A 19,245-nucleotide genomic window follows, 5' to 3' on the forward strand; every position below is an offset into this window, starting at 1 on the left:
CAACAACAACATCACGGCCCAAGAAGCTGCAACCGCCATAACCAAACCAGTTCTACAAGAAGATGATCCATAAGACCAGCTCTACCGTTTGATGGCCCTCCTCTGCGAGGCCCTCGTTGAGCTTGCTGCCGACCGCGACAAATTCTATCATCTGCTCTTTGCCATTCAAGCGCTTCCACCTGAAGCAGGCATCAACTGGGTGGATCTTCCAGGTTTTGCATCCATGTGGACCGATCTGCTTAGGCTTGGTGTTTATGGAACAGATACCCGGGAGGAGGAATCGCTCTCTGGTGACAGGAAAACAGAGCTACGCCAGCGCTTTGAAGCTGTTGGAACAGTCGAGGCAGAGCTATACTTGCGCGATCTTGGAGGGGTATCAGATGTTTGGGCTTACGAGGTTATAAACCAGGTATGCTCTGGGCGCCCCGGGCTAGATATCGTCATCACTGGGATTCACGCGTGGCTTAAGGTCGCCGGCTCCAAGTTGATAGCGGATATGAAGCCAGAACATATTCAAACGTTTTCAAGAAGCCGTAGGAGAAATTTCGCCAGGAAGCATGTTGTGGTAGACACGATGGCTGGTTTTTGGGACCATTGGAGGAGCACGTTCATGCAGCTGAGCGACGATGAGGAGTATCTTTCAGCAGAATCTAGGAGGCTTGCGGTAGAGTGTCATGATCTGATGCAAAGAAGAACTTGATTATTGCCAAGCCCACAGTAAATAATAGCTCAGAGACCACTTGAGTATGGCCAGTAGGAAAAATGTGAAAGTGTACACGGCACTTGACAAACAAATGAGGCCAAGGGAAACGCGCCAGTTGCAAGCCCACACCAAGCCACAGTAGATAGGCACGAAATAACTCAGAAGAGGCTCAAAAATACCAAAATTGATTTATGTCGTCAGCCCACGCTGTAGCCTTGCCAGTCCAAACCGAGCGGCTTGACAGAGGGCTTTAGGATCTCTACGGATGGTTTTCTCCATAAGAGTGAGGCCCTCAAGGGAAGATATGCCTGAATTCTGATTGAAAGAGGAGCTCTGGGCCGCACTGGACTGAAAATGAGGCATGGAGGAGGCTGTGAATCCTAGTTATAGCTAATCCTATATAAATGAGCGTATCAAATAAGATAAACTAAACTAAGATAAGAAGGCTACATCGCAGCTCAGAAAGAATAGAGGTAATAGCCTGAGGAGAAATTAAGCAATATATAGATTAAATCCCTACTTTACAATAAGAACATCCCCGCTGACCTCCTTCGCATAACCTGTCTTGATTTTAACATACGAAAATTGTAGAGAATTTAGCACTTGGAGAGTATTTCTCCTCCCACGGCAGCGGTCTTTCTGATCCTCGACTAGACTCATCCTGGCTAACGCTGCTGCGGTCGGATGCGCTGTTAGCTGAGGCTTTTTCCTTACTGCGCCCGGAGTGAGCCCTGCTGCTGTTCGGCTCATGCCTGCTATCACTCTCGAGTTCCTCGTCACTATCCTCAAGCGCCGCCACGTCTTCATCTTCAGTTCCATCACTACCAGAAGATGATTCTTGGGTAAAATCAGATGTGCTGGTGGATTCAAATGAATCATTAGAAGAAAAGTCCCTAGAGTCCATCAAATGAATTAGCGTTAAATCCATATCGTTAGATAGTCCGATCCTCCGGTAGACGTTTGGTCTGTCAGTTGGCGTGATAACTATAGCCATGAGGCCAAGAAGTGGCAGAAGATAGATTTTCGGCTCGGGACCAGATGTGTACTCGCTTGGATCGAAACTCGGGTCGTCTGCCGTGAAGTCCACCTTAACTTTGTCGCCAGGCTGGGGATCTTGCAATTGCCAATATGGCATACCCTCTCTCCATTCTTCGCTGCCGCATTCATACTTCAAGGCCAGCAACTGGCCGCGGATTTTGAGCAAGCAAGGGTTGGTAATGCTGGTGGAGCCGGGATACATGGAGTGTTCGTCTTCGTCTGCGACCGTCACGGATGCCTCGAGAGCTTGGTGATCGTCTTGACTCATCCTCCACATCTTCAGCTTGAGATAGATGCCAAGCTGCTCCAGATAGCCATCCATGCTTGCCCAGGACCATGATGGCCCTCTTCCAGGGACAAGACGGTTGTCGTAGGAGGAATCATATGGGTATTCGGTAGAGGAAGACTCAACTGCGAAGTCAAATCTAGGTCGGCGCCACATCAGACCGTAAGCAAGATCAGATTGCCAGAGACCATGCAAACAATCGGATTTGATCCACGTTTTGAATCTCTGAGTGATTCCCTCGATAGCAGGTAACTTGTCGGTCGGCTCTGTAAGCAGGCGAGCTGAGTAGTCGAGAAGCATCTTGTACCAGAGTATCAAAGCTTGGGTTGGCTGCGCGCTTGGTGGAAGCAGAAGAGGGAGGTCGTACAAAAAGTCGACAGAGACGCGCTCATCGGAATCAATCCCATCACAATCGAAAAAGTCGGAAGCAAACCTATGAGCCGCGCACTCCTGGGTCTCCCTGCACAGCCAATAGTAATCAAATTTGGAACAGTAAAGAATGCGATGGGAGAGTAGTCGCTCCTGGAGGGTCCAACCGCGACTTTGGAGAGGCTCATTCAGCATGTTCCAATTAGCGGCATCGGAAGGTTGTGGAATGAGCCTCATTTCATCTTCATCATCTGTAATTTTGGCATGGCGTGACTCTCTGAGCTTGTGAGGGTAGCATCCATTCCTACCCAGTGCCGAGGCAGAAATGGTAAGGTATGCGTTGGCATAGACATCTTTCTGAAGAAATGATAAGCAAGATGAAGGATGGGAACAGGGGTGCCCTACCATCTTCGGCGCCTCGCGAGCCCAATCTTCAACATCGTCCTGTATTATACAGAGGGAATCAACCCATATATACGATACTCCAATGGCATATGTTATTCGAGCAGCCTGCCATATTGTCTCGCAAAGCCCACCAGCAGGGATGTCGTCTTGAAAATCGCTGTGGCTTCCAAGGGTCGTTTTCAGTAAATCGGATCCCCCCAGCAGTAACTGAGGGCAGTGTATGGTTGGCTGCTCTCATAAGGCTGACAAATTCGCAAGCGCAGCTGACCACCAACCACTCTGAGATGAATCATTCGAGACGGACGTGTTGCCTCAGTACCAATAGAATCTCGAGCTTCTCTCATAGCTACGCATCCCTCATGGTCGTCATCACAGGTTTGCAGCCATGAAAAAAGAGTGGATCTCATTGATGGAGCTGTATTTTCTCGCCCAGTGTTCCCCGCGGGAAAGGAGCTGCTTGGGTTCCTGGGTGAAGCTATACAGAGGTCGACGGTGGCGCCTTGCAGCCTCTCCAGTTGGGAATCGGCGGATACTCTCCGAGATGAATTCGTATCGGTGTCGATGCTTTCAGAGACAACTAAATCTAGGTATCCCAATTCAATTGACTCATGTGCAGATCTGCTACTGGATCGAGTCGAACCTCCTTCTCCGCTGCTGTTATCGCTTTCGTGGCCACGGTAGGGCTGAGCATCGGAATCGGTAGGAAGGTTATCGTTTGGTAGCCTCGCAAATACATAGTAACCTTCACCCTCCTCTCCAACAAAGGAGTCATAAAAGTGACTGTTCAGGTGTATGGTGGAATCGGGTGGAGGTACAGCAGATGGCGTTGCAACAGGAGGAAACAGCCGCGATAGGTGGGTAGAGTCGTCGATGGCCCGACACAGAGCACAAACGGCAGCGTCGCGGCAGATCTCTGCGTAAGTCTTCCGGAACGTGTAGCCATCGAGGTTATTGTTGTAGATTTTGATTAACTCGTGGGACGCCGACTCTTTGCATTCTGTGCACAGATCGGTAGGAAGAACATTTGCATTGTGCAAGAAAAAGGCGTGCTCAAGGTCAGGCCGAGAGTACCAGGCGCAGAATTCATCGTCGACGGTGTCCTTGCGAGGGGACAGCTCCATCTTCGAGGCAGCCTCGCGAGGGTGGTTGAGTGAGATAAGAGATGTCTCAGGTTAAACCTGAGTTGAGGGATATTATTGCCGTTCTCATTATGGTGCCTCAGCAAGCAGTGGTGTATCTCTTGAGTGGAGGGACGATTGCGCCTCAAGCAGGACGTTTGCTGATCTGCCTTACCCCGCTTTTGCAGCCTCATTTTAAAATGCCTGATCATGAACCGTCGTAGACCTAACTCCGAGCCTTCATCCTTAGACTTACGTTAATGCTACCCATGAGGACAGCAGCGTGTCTGTTGAGGATGGACTACCACCCTACCAATCATGCAGCAGCGGCCCAAGGGTAGAGAGCTTCGCAGAAAATTAGACAACATTGGGAAGGAAGAAGCTGAGGCCGTCACTGCACAATCACTCTGGAATCATGGGTATGACGGCCTCAGACACGAGAATGAGCAACTAGTAGACAAATATGAAGAGCTGCTCTCGCTGGAACTGCCACCGAACATAATAAACTGCTGCTCTCTTTTTTGTCTTCCCTCTTTTCGCCGCTGGTAATCCCCGCTTAGGCACATAAAGATCGAACGAGACGAACGGCCAGATCGATAACACGGACCTCGAGCACCCCCGATGACCTTTTAACCCCTCGGCAGCCAAGCAGCTGAGCTGCTAAGCCGGATCGGCTAGCTGGGGCCGCCGTAGTGATCGACCTGTCGAGAGGAATGAGGGTTTTCTGACATTTGGTAAGCAGACTCAGGCCAGGCCGGGTTGAGAATACCCGGTCAGCAAACTGCCAAGAATCGTAAAACTCGCTCCAATTGAAGAGTGTATCCTAGTAGCCGTAGGGTTGCCTGCCTGCAAGGCATCCCTGGCACGCCGTATATATAGATACCTACGCAGCCCTCCCCAAACATTTGCTCACATTTCGAAGGGCACGTTGTAAGCTTCGTTGCAAGTATGCTTCCGATTCCTTGACTTTTTAGAACTCTTCGTAATTGGATAGCATAGTAAGATGAGACTCCATAGTCATGGTTGATCTAGGCGAGACCCAACCTCAGTGTGGTTCACGGGACTAGCCCTAACAGTTATGTTTACCTCAACTATGCCAACTACAGGGATGAAAATCGAAAGATTCTCGTGGCTCCATGGTATTAAACGAGAGGCCTCATCTCGACCTTTACTTTCAGAGTCTGGACCAGCGATCGCTTATCTCGGCCGAGACTATTGCTTCGGCCCGCTCACTAGTTCCCTTGCTAAGCGCCAGACTATTTCTCGGGATTGTCCGTCTTGTCGATCTTTTCCTCTTTTTCGGTTGCGGATGACCAGCTGAGATGTTAAGCGGGCTGTTCTATTTTGTCTAGAAGTTCATCCTCTCTCTATAAAGTCGTCTTTCTAGTCCTCAATGTACAATCATAAACATCCTTCCCAGGCACTTTCTCTTCATCTTCTAAACCTTTGTCACCCAAAACACTACCAACATGCCCCGCGGAAGAATCAGTCAGATCCTCAAGCTTAGCAAGATTGAGGAGGGTCTGAAGGTGTTCGTCACCGACGTCCGTTTCACGGTTCCTGAGGGAAACAACCAATGGTCGCCCAGCCTCAGTACCCCTAAGTGCATCTTTCACACTAAAATGGCGGTAAAACACCTCAGTCCTATCTTCAGGTAGACATGTTGCTAACGGGCTATTTCTAGGATGAGGAGAAGAAAAATGCACTGCCAATCGAAGTCTCTCAGGCATTCCGCGAAGGGTACATCGGAGAGGTCTGCTTGACTTCGACCAGCGTCTTTGATTCCGGTATTGGCCCTACGGTGGAAATTGATATTGCCGTTCTTGGGGAAGTTTCGATAAAGGGCAAGTCCAGACCGGTAGGCCAGAAGGGCAGCATCACCGTCTCAAGCTCCGAATGGGGCGGCTGGATGTCTCTCTGGGGCAACGCCGACACCGTCATGGTCGCCTACAACCTCATCGACTCTGGCACGGTACTCAAGAACTTTGACATTCCCGTCTCTGGGCACACAAAGCCTCTCCATCTTGGATTGGAGGTGGACGAGAAGAAAGAAGTCCTCGCTCTGAAGCTGGATATTGAGTCAAACTGGATCTTTGACGGAGTGAACTTGTTGCTTGGAGGTGTCTACTACGCTCACGATGTGACATATGGGTATGTGTTTGGTGCTCTTGGAGGATGGCCAGCTGCTGTTAGCTATGTTGGGGGAGACGGGCTTCGAAATTTGATTTTCCCTAAATGAGCTGCTGAAGCTCAAGTTCCGGTTAATAGTAGGCATGGATGCGGCGTTGGTTGGTTATTATGGAGCATGTTTCCTTCGAGTTAGTTGAAGATGATGAGCAGCGCATGAGGATAATAAAGTTGTTGAAATTTCCTTGTTAACTCCTAAGTCTTTGCCCCGTCATACCCATAGCCTCATCAAACCAGTTCACTGATACTCCAAGCCATCCTGAGGCTCGCCGACCTCTTCAGTAGAAAATCCGCAATGAAGATAAACACCATCCACATCAGTCTCGCTCTTGCCCATGACACCCCACTTCAGAGGGTGGTACGGTGCCTCCGGTTGGGGAACACCATCGGGGTGATGACAGGACGCGGCGATCGCCAAGCTACAACTCCCAACCACGGGAATTGCAGTTGGCAGTCGACGGGTAGCTGTGATGACGACGGCAGTTACCATCACCAGCGAGACGAGCATGACACAGATAATGGCGACAGGAGAGTATCCGCAGGTGGCAAAGTTCCAAGACAACTCTCGTGGCCAGTCTCCAATCGGAGGTGCGTTGTAGTCTCTAACCGGTCTGTCGGTCTCGACGGCGACGACAAAGATGCTCTGCGATAGGATCCAGTGCATCAAGATCGACAGGAGCACCAGAGGGATACTCCATCGGTATGGAAGCTGTAGGAAATATCGAGAGCGCTGTTCGCCGACGGGTTCAGAAGATACCCTCAATGCCTTTCTCTTCCAACCGAAATCGGACCACTCCTTGGCTGATAGCATACATGTGAAAAGCCCATTGTATTGGAAGTAGAGGACGGAGAAAGTGATCTGGGGAATGTTGGCCAGTAAAACACTGGTAAGGATCTCTTTGTCGGACTCGTCGCTGGAGACTTGGAGTCCGGATATGAGGGCCTTGTCGGTGATGGCACCAAAGCCCATCTCCCAGAGGGTCTTGGCGCTGTGGGAGCCGCTCAGGGCTGTGATCCCCCATGCTAGGAAGAAGATTGCTACACCGAGGGCAAGCCCGTATCTATCACAGGTGTCAGTTAAGGATTGGAGGAAGTAGATAGAGACCTACAATGAGCCGCTGATCCACCAACGGGTACGGCTTATTGCTGCCGCCCACCGCCGCTTTGTTGATACCCAGCGCGAAGGTTTGATAGACGCCCAGGCCCCTTGTGTTTTGACGTCGTGGATGGAAGCCAAACATATGTGCTTGGAGAACGGATCCGGCTTTTTGAGGAAGGAATGAATTGCATCCCCAAGAACCAGTAATGGTTCCTCTGGTGGGCTGAAAGCCATGTAGAGAAGGATAATGGCCTTGGCTGCGTTGGCTATGATGACTCCGACAGCGACAGGAATGTTGAAGTTGATGCGACAAATTTCCTCTCTCGGTTTGCTAAGACAGTATTTGACGTGGTGTTCGAATGGTCTCCAGTCATTCGCTTTCTTCTTCACATCTGGAATCTTGCCGAGGCAAGCCTGAGCATTGCAATTTATGCCCGGGCAGATCCACGAGTAAGGGGTGTTGTAGCAGCCCTTGCCCACGATAAGATCATGGCTCTGGTACCAGGTGCCAAAGATTTTGCTGCCATTTGTCTTTGGCGCTTGGTCAACGACGAGGATGACGTCGCTTCGAGAGGTCAGGAAGGCTACGCCGTAGTCGGTGATGCATTGTTCGGCCGTGATGTTGTCCCACTTTTGCTCGCGCGCGAGTTTGGTGATATTGGCTGATCTGGGGTCGTTGAATTGTTCGCCGACGCGGTAGACGTCGTAGTTCATGGTCGATAACGACGAGAAGACGACCGAGTTGTACCTGGGAACTGTTAGTGCCTGACAATGACGTAATGGCTGGAGAGACGAACAGGAGGTGGAGAGGGATCGAAGACATGGTGAGGAGAAACCATAGGATTGACCGCTTCCAGGAGACGCCGCGTAGATTGCGCACGCTGAGGATGCCGATATCCATCCACCTCTGAGCGGCGTGGGACTTGTCGACTTCGGCGCGGTTCGGCGCAGTGAGGCACTGCATGCCATAGCTGCTAGCCGCGAGAAGGATGGAGCTAAAAACGTTGATAAAGATGTGCAGAACAACGTTGAGCTTCCTAGACTCCTCGCAAGATCCCTGGAAGAGGGTTCTCCGGTTGTTGGATTGACTGTCTCTGCTGTTTTCGTCTCCCTTTTTCAGCGTGCTCGACCAGATGGTGACGCCGAGGTTGATGAGCAGCACGACGGTCGATGCGCCGGCTCCGTAAACGAGACTCAGTCTCCATCCAGAAGAGATCTCAGCCCATTTGGAGCGCTTTTTGAACTTCGGATCTTGGAGGAACGGCTGAGCCTCGATCTCGCCGTACCCTGAGGTCCTCATCGCAAAGGTGTTTAAACATGAAAATACTCAAAAGAAAAAGAACGGGGTTGGAGCTGGTATCGCGCGACACTTTGGGCGGGGACCGTGGTCCCTTTTCATCAAGTTTAGCGTTACATCAGATTCAAGAGCGGCCCGCTGATCAGCGCCAAGCGATTGGTCCGCTAAAATAGATTTGGGGGCCGTTCGAAGTCTATGTCAGCCTTATCATCCGGGTCTCCGTCATGTTTCGGAATGAGGCAAAGATGCGCTACTTTTTTGCCGTCGAAATTGGGTTTTGAAGGTTTTAATGTGCTGATTAGCGGATGAGTGGCGTAAACGTTGTAACGGCCAGTTACAGTACAGGAGCGATGGAGGCTGTGAACAGAAGATGGGTGGCACTGCAGGGATATGAATTCATCTTGGAATGGATGTGTCGATGGCTCAGATCTTGTTTAAAAATATCGATCGTTTGTGGCTGTGCTGCCGGACCTTGTATCACCATCGGCCTTTGCCTCTCTTGTGCACCACCAACGTCCCCGTCACTGCTGCGTTACATAGACGTTTCACCATGCTGCCGTGTTTCTATAGACAGGCATCAGAGGGACAGTGTCAGCACCAGTTGCATCACCTAGGGCAGTGTCCCCCTCATCACTTGGGGCAATATCCTCCTCATCACCTGGCGCAGTGTTCCCCTCGTCATCATTCTCGGTTTCGCTTGGCCGCTTCACCACCATGAATGAGCGTGAGAGCCGATAGAGGAATCCCTTCTCAATGCCAACTGTGTGAGAGACAATTAGTACAGCAACAAAAACCAGTAACCCTTGGGGTCGAACTCACATAGGATCAAGTACAAGTACTTTGATAACACCGGCGCCCATATCAGTACCGCGATCACTTGACCAACACCCCACTCATCTGCACCAACTTTCTTCTGCAGGCCTCTAAGGGAAAACAGACTGAAGGAAAGAAAGCCAATGATATAAGCATCAAGGAGAAAGAAGATCATGTTAATTGAGTCAGCAATCACATCAATTACCACCGTATATATGGCTCGCTGTCTTCGAGTAAGGCGTTGATGCATCTGGTCTACCCAAATTGTCTTGGGCAGTACCTCGATAAGCACGAACAGCCAGACAGTAACAACTGCAGCGACACAAAAGTAAATGATTTCAGGTCCGAGTAAGTTCGAGATACGTCCCGAGGACTGCAAACAAAATGATCGAAGTGAGGTGTTACCACCGCACTCCGAGATATTGTTTAATCCTTCAAACAATTCATGTGTCTTGTCGTCACTTGGACCAACACTAGTAGCAACCGTTGCAGTGGCAAGTACCAGAGCAATGGTAGATAGTACCGCGTAATAGACCGAGTTAAGCCGAGCTCGGTATAGAGATGTTTGAGATAGGATGACGGACCAAGCACTTGTGCTGCCAACGAGTTGAATCAAGTCTCTAAACTGGTATAGAGTTTCCAAACTATCTGTCCCTCCGGGGAGGGGACGGGACTTGGCATAGAGTAGCGCGATCTCAATGCTGGTGACAAAGAAGCATTGAGCTTCATGGAACTCGACTAAGAAGGTGCTCGTAGCATAAACCAAGTTCGCCCAAAACCTCCCAGAAATCGGCCAGGGGCGAATGGAGCATCGCATCTTGAAGCTAAGACGAGGAAGCACGCGTTTGAGTAAAGATGTGAGAGATGCCTTGGCTTTGGGTAGGGATATGAACGCCCATACATATACCGCTAACGCTGCTTGAAAGATGTATGAGATGACCACCTATCAGCCAGTCAGTTTTGTCAAAGCCACCAAATCATGCCACACTCACGCCAGGCCCAGCTATATCAGCATCGATCTCAGCCTCAACGCCTTCACATAACTTCATGGCCGACTCGTGCAGAACATTCAGCTGGACATGACCATCCACAATGTAGCTGGAATTGAGATCCTTCATTTTGCACTCTTCCTCGGCGGCCTTGCAGCTCGCAAAGGCACACTCAAATGTGTTGTTGAGCACAGTCTCGCCAGGAAAGTCAGCAGCACTGGTGATGGAAAAGTTGCGCAGCGCCGTGTGAATGAGTTCATGAGTCGACTCGTTGAGGCCCAGGAACGACGTGTCTGCTATTATGAGTGAGGCGAGGGTCAGGCAATGCCATAGCGTCCTCAATGAACCGAACATGTCTGAAGGTCGGCTGCATAGGTCGGAACAATTTGTGGTGGCACTTGAAACGTCTCCGCAAACACCAGGGATGAGTGCGATCGTTGACGCCCGGTCCGGCATTTCAGCACCCAAGCTTCCATTGAGAAAGTTGAACCAGCTCCACGATCGACCAATAGTGCCATCGATCATGGCCCCAACGCCTTCATCCAATCGCTCAGTGTACCATGTGAACACAGCCTCAAACTGTGGAAATGCTGGCAGCGAGTTGCCGCGACCGGAATATGACATCGCATTCGACTGGTCCGGCAACATGAAGAACTGCTTGCTTGAATTGGTTGTGAAGTCTGAAAGATGAGAGCTTGAAAGCAGGCAAAAAACCGATCATCAAATTTGAAGGGGGCAAGGAGGGAGGGAATAACTGCAGGTGCTCAAAACCACTTAGCTCGTTTTATATCGGTGCCCGACGCCAAGGGCGCCTATTGCACCGACATTCAGCTGAGGCGGACTCCATGACTAACAATTGGTTATGAGTTAGATAGCCGTGATGTGCATTTTGCAAAAGGGCTGGCTGATTGGTAGGGCAGAGGGGGTCACGAAGCAACCGAGGAACGCCACTTTCTGCACCTCGAAACAAGGCTCTGGATCTTTGCGCTGATATTTTCAAGGCGTGTTCTCGAAATGAAGGCAAGAGCGTGGGATTATGGTAGAAATAGGATAATAAGCTATCAATAACCCTACTCATGTCCTCTTTATCGAACTTGACGGGGCCCCGGGTCCCCTCCGGTGACAAGAACGCCCTCGCCGTTGGGAAACATAATATGGGCGTCAGGGGTTTCAAGCTCTGTGGCTTCCAGGATCAAGTTTGCTATGCATAGCCCCTCTTTCCAATCCATAGATACGCGCCAGCCTGCTTTCACCCTTGCTTTTGTCACCTTGCCAGATGACCATGCAGCCGGCCAGGCTGGGAAGAGACGAATCTCAACCACACCCTCGGACCTGATCCGAGATTGGATAAGACACTCGAGAATTCCGGCGCATCCCCCAAAATTGCCATCGATCTGGAAAGGAGGATGGTTGTCCAGCATGTTTGGCAGTGTTGAGCCTCCCAACAGCAGATCCATATGCTGTCGGCAACCTTCGGCGTCGAAAAGGCGGGCGTGTAGGTTCAGCAACCAGGCTCTGCTCCAGCCAGTGTGACCTCCTCCATTTGCGGCTCTTCGTTCAAGTACCTTCTTTGCCGCGGTGGCCAAGTCAGGTGTGGTAACGGGATCAATGTATTCTCCAGGGTAGAGGCCAAAGAGATGAGAGACGTGACGATGGCCGGGCTCATGTTCTTTGTAGTCCTTTAAACCCCACTCTTGTATCAATCCGTCGTCATTGATGGTTAGCGGTGGTAGCTTATAAAGAGCTTCCTGAACCTGGCTTCGGAGGGGATGATCTTGGTTGAGAATGTCCGCACTGAGAAGGAAGCTCTCGAACGCGATGCGAACAATCGTCATATCAATGACAGATCCTTCACAGAGAATTCCAGGCTTGCCAGACTCCGACAAAAAGGTGTTCTCTGGTGAAAGTGAAGGGTTGGTAACAAGATACTTGCCGCACGCAGATGGAATGAGAAAATCGAGTAGAAACTCGACACAACCTTCAAGCACCGGAGCGACTCGACTGTGCAGAGCAGAGTCATACTCATACTTCAACATATTGAACACATCAATGCATACCCAGACGCCTCCCAACGGCCAAAGACTGGCAGGCATCCATGTGTCTTGGGGATCTGTATCACCCCAAATGTCGGTGTTGTGATGGGCGCACCAACCTCGACAGCCGTACATCGTCTCAGCCGTTTTCTTGCCTCGCTCAGCCATTCTCTCGAGGAGATTCATAACGGGGTATGCACACTCGAGAAGGTTGCACTGTGCAGCTGGCCAGTAGTTCATCTGGAGGTTGATGTTGATGGTATACTTGGATCCCCAGGGCGGCGCGAAGAAGGGATTCCAAATGCCTTGCAACGTCGCTGGCAAGGCCTTGCGCGAGTTTCGGCTCGACGAGATGAGGAGATAGCGACCATAGTTGTGATACAGTGCCACCAGCCCTGGGTCTCGATTGTTCTTTATTCTCTCGTCGGTCGGAACATGGCTTGCATCTGGCCCCATTCGCAACGCCATTCGGCCGAAGAGATTGGTGTAATCTTGTCGATGGCGTTCGATCAATTCGCTCCAAGGGCTCTTGAGAGCCTCGTCGATATCGTGAAGCGCTGATGCTTCTGGGTCGTCGACGCGGTATGTCGTCTGCGCGCCGATGGCAATCACGCAACGAGTCGCGTTGACGATCAAACAGTTGCCGATCGCTTCAACGCTCCCATCATTCGCATCGCAGGAAACTCCAAGAGCCAAGGCCAATTGATTGCTGTTTCTTCCGCCTGGCGTAGCGTGAAGAATAATGCGACCGTCCTCAGCTCGAACACTGTCGAGAAATTCGTTGGTCTCCCACTCGACATCGCTCCTTCGCGTCAATCGCACAACGAGGCGCGTCTTCTCCGACGCTTCAAATCGAATCGCCAAGACATTGTCTGGAAAACTGGCAATCACATCCCGTCGGTAAGAAACACCTCGGCACGTGTACTCGGTGGTGTTCTGAGAAGTGCTCAGATCAAGACGTCGCCTAAAGTCGCAGACATCCTCCTCGCCATGGTTAAATTCAAGAGTGCAGTTTCCCAATGGCTCATAATGCCGCATGCTAGTTGGCGTGGCGAAAAAGGCCTCCCTCACGAGGGCCTCGGCTTCGTGGTGCTTCTCGGCTCTAATGAGCTCTCGAAGCTTGCCAAGGTTGCGGCGAGCATCCCTGGGGGTTCTATCCTGCGGGCCGCCGTACCAAACAGAATCCTCATTAAGCTGGAGCAGCTCGGTGGTAGTTCTCCCGTAGATCATTGCCCCCAGCCGGCCGTTGCCTACGGGGAGGGCCTCAGACCACGAAGATGCGGGGGAGGTGTAGTGCAGAGCCAGGTCCTGATCGGCGTCGTCCATGGCTGGAAACGCGCGCCGGCTTGCCGGTGCCTAGTGGTTGCGGGGACGGGAATCAAGCTAGAATAGGGAAAGGGACAAGAATGTAAGAATAGCCGTCTTGTTGGTTGAATGTGAGGATGCTGCGTTGTGCCTTTGCTAGCCTGATTTTGTGTATGAACTGATCCTCCACGAGGGCCGTCTTGCACCGCTGTTTTTAACCCCAGAACCACCAGAGCAACCCACATACCGAAGTGGGCGGCTGGGGTACGAGGGGAATTGGGCCTCCTGATTCGAGGAATTATTGTCTACAGGGGGGGAACCAACCCCAGAGTCATAAGCTTTGGGCAAAGCTTGGCTCTGCTCGACTTTAGCCGTGGGTGATCGGCAAAGCATACAAGACCCATTTCGGGTAGGGTTGACCAGGAACTTTGCAAAATGCCCCGTGGGCACATGAGCAGGTGGGTTGGTTAATTGTCTGGGGCATGGGCAAAGGATGTGGTAAATGCAATGCCAGGGTGCGGCACCGCAAGTTTAATCCCGTGGACGCGGTACCGGCTCCAGCACGGCTGACTTTCGTTCAAGACTAGAGGATGATCCAACTGCAACGGTTGCATTGGGCGTCTCTATATAAGTACCGGCAAGACACTTGCGGCTCCACGCCAGACAAGGTTTCAATCTCCATCCTCTTTGCTCAGATACCTTGAACCATGGCGAGAAGACAGCCCGTTGCACACGTTGAGCAGCACAACATCTACCAAGATGTCAACTCTGATGCCGCAAAGGCTGGCGTTGCCGTTGAGGAAGTTGTTGCGGCTCGCATCACTGAGGACCACTTGGTCACCAAGTCGAGAGAGGCCTTGAAACTCCGGTCGAGAGCCGGCTTTCGTCTCTGCCTCATCATGCTTGTCATGGCCGTTAACCAGGCTGGGTGAGTGGCTTTGATGCTTGACCTAGCAAGACATGCTTCTGTATAACAGCAACTGACCTTGACACAGCTACGGTATCGATTGGGGTGTAATCAGCAGTATCAACTCCAACAAGCACTGGCACGACTACTTTGGCTTCGAGAACAAGGGCTCCACGCTCGGCGTCATCAACGCCCTTATGACCATTGGCAACTTCTGCGGTGCACCTTTCCTCTGCTTGGCTGATAAGATCGGTCGACGCAGTGTCAACTTTGCCGGCTGCTTCCTCACCGTCGCCGCCGCCGCCATCCAAGCTGCTTCGCCCAATGTTGCTTGTCTCATGGCTGGACGTTTCATCCTGGGCTTTGGCACTGCGCTTTGCACGAGTTCGCAGTACATTGCCGAGGTTGCACCTCCGCATATTCGTGGACAGTGAGTACAACCTGTACCCTCCCAGCTTTACTTGACTCACACACAACATAGCATCGTCGGTATCTTTGGTGCCTTCTTCCAAGTCGGTTCCCTTGCCATCATCGGAATCATGATGGGCTTCACCCACTGGGAGAGCAACTGGAGCTGGAGAGTCGCCTTCCTCATCCAAGCTGCCTTCCCTGCCTTTGTCTGCTGCACCATCTACTTCCTCTGCCCCGAGTCTCCTCGATACATGGTCATGAAGGGGCAGAGGGAGAAGGCCCGCCACATGATCTCGCGCTACTTCACCTCATCTGAAGATGTCAACCATCCTTTTGTCGATGTCATGATGTCCCAGATTGACGAGTCCATCGAGACCAGTGTTGTGGGTTTCCGTGCTACGTGGGATTTCCGCGTCTTCTTCACCAAGGCCGCTGCTTTCCGTACCTGTATCCTTGCTCTGTACTCTGTTTTCCAACAGTGGAATGGTAAGTCACGCACGTATCTGTGTGAAAAACACTATTGACTCTTTTAGGTGGTGGCATCATCGGCATGTACCTGGACCCCGCCCTCGAGACCATCGGAATCACCAAGAAGCTTGATGTTCTGGGTATCAACCTCGGTCTGACTGCTACCTACTTCGTCTTTACCCTCTTCGGTGCCTACATCATCGAATATTTCCGTCGACGCACTCTAATCTTTGCCGGATTGATTGCCATCATTATCGCTCAAATTGCAGTCACCATCACCAGTTGGCAAGTCGAGCAGCAGGAAAACGCGCGATACCTATCATATCTCACGGTTCTCTGGATATATGGCTTCCAGGTCTGTAGTGCCTCGTTCATTGCCACCATGCACAACTTGTACCCAGTTGAACTGCTCTCCCTGGCCCTCAGAGCCAAGGGTATGGCCATGTACACCATGTTCCAGGTAAGCCCACATCTCCATACGCATCAACTCAACACTAACAATCCACAGGGCGCTGCCGGTGTCGTCCACAACTACGGCATCTCAGTCGGTATCCAAAAGCTCGGCTACAAGATCTGGGCCGTCTACATCGTCTACAACTTCTGCCAGCTCATCATCGCCTACTTCGTCTTCCCCGAGACGTGCAAGCTCAACCTCGAGGAAATCGACCACATCTTTGAGACCAAGGGTGCCAACCCCGTCAAGCTGAGCGTCAAGGTTGCCGACGCCAAGTGGGGTTCGCTCAAGGCGGAGAAGCTCCGCGCGCGGAACGGGGGCGTTGTGGAGGTGTAGGGTGTGTTGATGAGACCACTTTGTTTATGATATGAACCATATGATACCTTAGTCTGCTCGGATAGCTTGCTCTCATGACCGTATAACTAATCTCAATAACATTGGACTTGCTTATCTTGCAATAATCTGAAGCATTTCTGTGAAAGGGGCTGTGACTGAAATCGGTTTATTTACTTCATACCTATTTTCAGACAATAGAACATGACACTTACGGACTCGTTCAAGACAACGGAGTATTACTAGCTGTGAGCCAGGCAATGCTCACTTCGATCAAATCCATCCTTAATCCTTGAGCCTAAAAGTCTCCACCTCTCATCTATCAAATGAACTCTCGTATGGAGGCTCAAGTAATGGTGGTATAATTGAGATGCTTAACCACCTCCTCTTCACCACGGCAGATACGCGAGACCACTCGACGTTCCTGATCCGACGGCACGGCTAATTATCATCCAATGAAAAATGAGCCTTGTGCCGGCGGGGTTTTGATGGTGGAGGGTCCCCGGATTCCTCACGGGATGACGGACCGACGGCCCGCATCATGCGAATAGTGGCTCTCACCATTCGTGCGCAAGTGAGAGGGGTTCGGCTCCTCATAACAGCCAATATCGGGAGAGTTTGGCCCGATCCTTCAACGAACCATTTCTCGTGGACACGGGGACGGGCGCTCGTGAGCACAACCTCCACTAATGCATGCATGCTTTCCCCTCTGACAACGCATGATGGTGAAATCCTGTGTCGTCACGTTTTTGGGGTTTTATTTCTAGACTGAGTAGGCTTTGTGAGTACGCTTCTTGCTTCTACATTGTCCACTATCACGAGTTTCTGACAATATGACATCTCAGGAGTTTGACGAATCCATCAAGGGAGCTCTGCCTCCTGACTTTATCTGGTGAGTTTGTTCATCAGACCAAGAGCGCGATCTGACACCAAGCAGGGGATGGGCTACGGCAGCTGCCCAGGTTGAGGGCGCTTGGGACAAGGATGGAAAAGGCCCATCCATCTGGGATACCTTTGCCCACACGCCCGGCAAGGTAAAAGATGGAAGCACTGGCGATGACGCTGTGCGGTCCTACGATCTGTACAAGACAGATGTCGCCTGGCTTAAGAAGTATAGAGCGACGGGTTATCGCTTCTCGCTTGCGTGGTCGCGCATCATTCCTCTTGGCGGAAAAGATGACCCTGTTAATGAGGAGGGCATCGCTTATTATAACCGACTCATTGATGAGCTTCTCGCTCACGGCATCACCCCTTTCGTCACCCTTTTCCACTGGGACATCCCGCAAGCGCTGGAAGACCGGTATGGGGGCATGCTGAACAAGGAGGCTTACACACCCGATTTCATTCGCTACGCTCGAGTTTGCTTTGAGCGATTCGGAGATCGCGTCAAAAACTGGATCACATACAATGAACCCGGCGTATACTCTCTCGCTGGCTATGCCGCAGGAGTGCACGCACCAGCACGATCGAGTTTCCGCGACCGCAACGAAGAAGGCGATAGTAGCACTGAGCCCTTCACCATTGGCCACACGGAGCTCGTCTCTCACGCTTATGTGGCAGATATGTACAAGAAAGAATTCAAGCCAACCCAGCAAGGAAAGATCATGATTACACTCCACGGCAACTGGTCCGAGCCTTGGGATGCCGATGACCCTAAAGATCAAGAGGCCGCGGAACGGGCACGAGAGTTTGAGATTGCTTGGTTCGCCGATCCTTTGTACAAGACGGGAGACTACCCCGCGTCGATGCGAGCTCAGCTTGGTGATCGTCTTCCGCGATTTACACCAGAGGAGAGCAAGCTCGTTCTTGGTAGCTCTGAGTTTTACGGCATGAACTCATACTCTGCGTTTTACGTTCGTCATCGCGATGAGCCTGCTGATATTAACGACCACAAGGGCAACATTGTGCAGTCTGATGAGAATAAGCAGGGCCAACCTCGAGGACCAATGAGTGACACATACTGGCTCCGCACAACACCTTGGGGCTGGGCAAAACTCCTCCGTTGGATCTGGAACCGTTACGGCGTCCCAATCTACATCACCGAAAACGGCACCACCGCCCAAGGCGAACACGACTGGAAGCCCAAAGGACCTGACGACGTCCTCGAAGACCCCTTCAGAATCGATTTTTACAAGAGCTACCTCACCGAAGTTGCCAAGGCATCTCAAGAGGGCGTTGTAATCAAGTCGTATTTCGGATGGACGTTTACGGATAACTGGGAGTGGGCGGCGGGCTACTCGGATAGGTTTGGATGTACTTGGATAGACTTTGAGAGTCCCGAGAAGACGAGGTATGCCAAGAGGTCGGCTTACTTTTTGGGAGACTTTTTCGATCATCTTATTCGCAAAGAATGAGACTTGCAGGTTAGGGGATAGAGTGAATCGAGTCTTTTATTGAGCTGGTGTCTGTTCTATTCTAGCAACTGGAACCCTATTTGTGAACTGCCTAAAAACCACTACTTTTGAGACCCTAGCACAATATGACATTAAGCTCAATGTCCTAAACACTGGGGCTCTTGGTGTCCTTTTGCTTTTCGTCATTTATTAATAGTTATTCTGAAGGCATGGCGAGATAGGAGCACTGCATTCAAGCCGACGAGACTTTCCAGTTACCATCGCTCACCCTTATTGGATATCCGATCCCTCAGCGCCTTCCTCTGTCACTTCCTTATCCTTCGGCTTGAGGTCCTCAATCATTCTCTGGCAATTGGTGCATTTACAGCTCGGATCCCGAATTATGTCATCGTTCACGAGCTTCTGCTTCAGCTTCTCGGGTTCTCTCTGTGTTGTATCAACGACCATAAGGGCGGCTCCCCGAGTCAACATGTAATTCGATCCGTAAATCTCTGTGAGGGCATCTGTAAAGACCTTTTGGTCATAGATCCACTCCATGGGTATTTTGTGCGTGATATAGTAGCCTGGCCAAACAGCGGACATTTTGTGACGTTGGTTCCTTCTTGGTCTGATGGATAGTTGAGGGTTTGATTTGCTGCAACTTGTTCTTTGCTGGTACTGAGTCTGCTGAGGTCAA

The 19,245-nt window shown here is 51.2% G+C and overlaps 8 protein-coding genes across 8 annotated transcripts; 4 read left to right on the forward strand and 4 right to left on the reverse strand.

The window, feature by feature from the left end:
• Nucleotides 1-91: 91 nt before the first annotated feature.
• On the forward strand, nt 92-700 carry MRS44_005287 (uncharacterized protein; the record flags this gene model as incomplete). Its single annotated transcript, XM_065622536.1, has 1 exon — nt 92-700. One exon carries the CDS (start codon nt 92-94, stop codon nt 698-700), a length of 609 nt encoding a protein of 202 aa, XP_065478608.1.
• Nucleotides 701-1,274: 574 nt separating this feature from the next.
• Nucleotides 1,275-3,922, reverse strand: MRS44_005288 (uncharacterized protein; the record flags this gene model as incomplete). Its single annotated transcript, XM_065622537.1, has 3 exons — nt 1,275-2,753; nt 2,802-3,008; nt 3,077-3,922. The coding sequence occupies 3 exons, from the start codon at nt 3,920-3,922 to the stop codon at nt 1,275-1,277; spliced, it is 2,532 nt and encodes an 843-aa protein (XP_065478609.1).
• A 1,466-nt stretch (nt 3,923-5,388) lies between these two features.
• On the forward strand, nt 5,389-6,158 carry MRS44_005289 (uncharacterized protein; the record flags this gene model as incomplete). The annotated part of the gene is made up of 2 exons (XM_046279922.2): nt 5,389-5,547; nt 5,604-6,158. The coding sequence occupies 2 exons, from the start codon at nt 5,389-5,391 to the stop codon at nt 6,156-6,158; spliced, it is 714 nt and encodes a 237-aa protein (XP_046135555.2).
• A 186-nt stretch (nt 6,159-6,344) lies between these two features.
• MRS44_005290 (uncharacterized protein) lies at nt 6,345-11,151 on the reverse strand (the record flags this gene model as incomplete). Its single annotated transcript, XM_046275451.2, has 7 exons — nt 6,345-7,167; nt 7,216-7,953; nt 8,003-8,492; nt 9,113-9,262; nt 9,322-10,258; nt 10,308-10,984; nt 11,130-11,151. 7 exons carry the CDS (start codon nt 11,149-11,151, stop codon nt 6,345-6,347), a joined length of 3,837 nt encoding a protein of 1,278 aa, XP_046135554.2.
• Nucleotides 11,152-11,389: 238 nt separating this feature from the next.
• MRS44_005291 (uncharacterized protein) lies at nt 11,390-13,663 on the reverse strand (the record flags this gene model as incomplete). The annotated part of the gene is made up of 1 exon (XM_046275450.2): nt 11,390-13,663. One exon carries the CDS (start codon nt 13,661-13,663, stop codon nt 11,390-11,392), a length of 2,274 nt encoding a protein of 757 aa, XP_046135552.2.
• A 686-nt stretch (nt 13,664-14,349) lies between these two features.
• MRS44_005292 (uncharacterized protein) lies at nt 14,350-16,218 on the forward strand (the record flags this gene model as incomplete). The annotated part of the gene is made up of 5 exons (XM_046272048.2): nt 14,350-14,570; nt 14,638-14,979; nt 15,031-15,446; nt 15,494-15,888; nt 15,937-16,218. 5 exons carry the CDS (start codon nt 14,350-14,352, stop codon nt 16,216-16,218), a joined length of 1,656 nt encoding a protein of 551 aa, XP_046135551.2.
• Nucleotides 16,219-17,048: 830 nt separating this feature from the next.
• Nucleotides 17,049-18,569, forward strand: MRS44_005293 (uncharacterized protein; the record flags this gene model as incomplete). Its single annotated transcript, XM_046275449.2, has 2 exons — nt 17,049-17,107; nt 17,153-18,569. The coding sequence occupies 2 exons, from the start codon at nt 17,049-17,051 to the stop codon at nt 18,567-18,569; spliced, it is 1,476 nt and encodes a 491-aa protein (XP_046135550.1).
• A 270-nt stretch (nt 18,570-18,839) lies between these two features.
• Nucleotides 18,840-19,151, reverse strand: MRS44_005294 (uncharacterized protein; the record flags this gene model as incomplete). Its single annotated transcript, XM_046280861.2, has 1 exon — nt 18,840-19,151. The coding sequence occupies one exon, from the start codon at nt 19,149-19,151 to the stop codon at nt 18,840-18,842; it is 312 nt and encodes a 103-aa protein (XP_046135549.1).
• Nucleotides 19,152-19,245: the final 94 nt, after the last annotated feature.

This window comes from Fusarium solani (assembly GCF_023522795.1).
Source record: "Fusarium solani strain SB1 chromosome Unknown bctg00000002, whole genome shotgun sequence".
NCBI classification, from domain to species: domain Eukaryota; kingdom Fungi; phylum Ascomycota; class Sordariomycetes; order Hypocreales; family Nectriaceae; genus Fusarium; species Fusarium solani.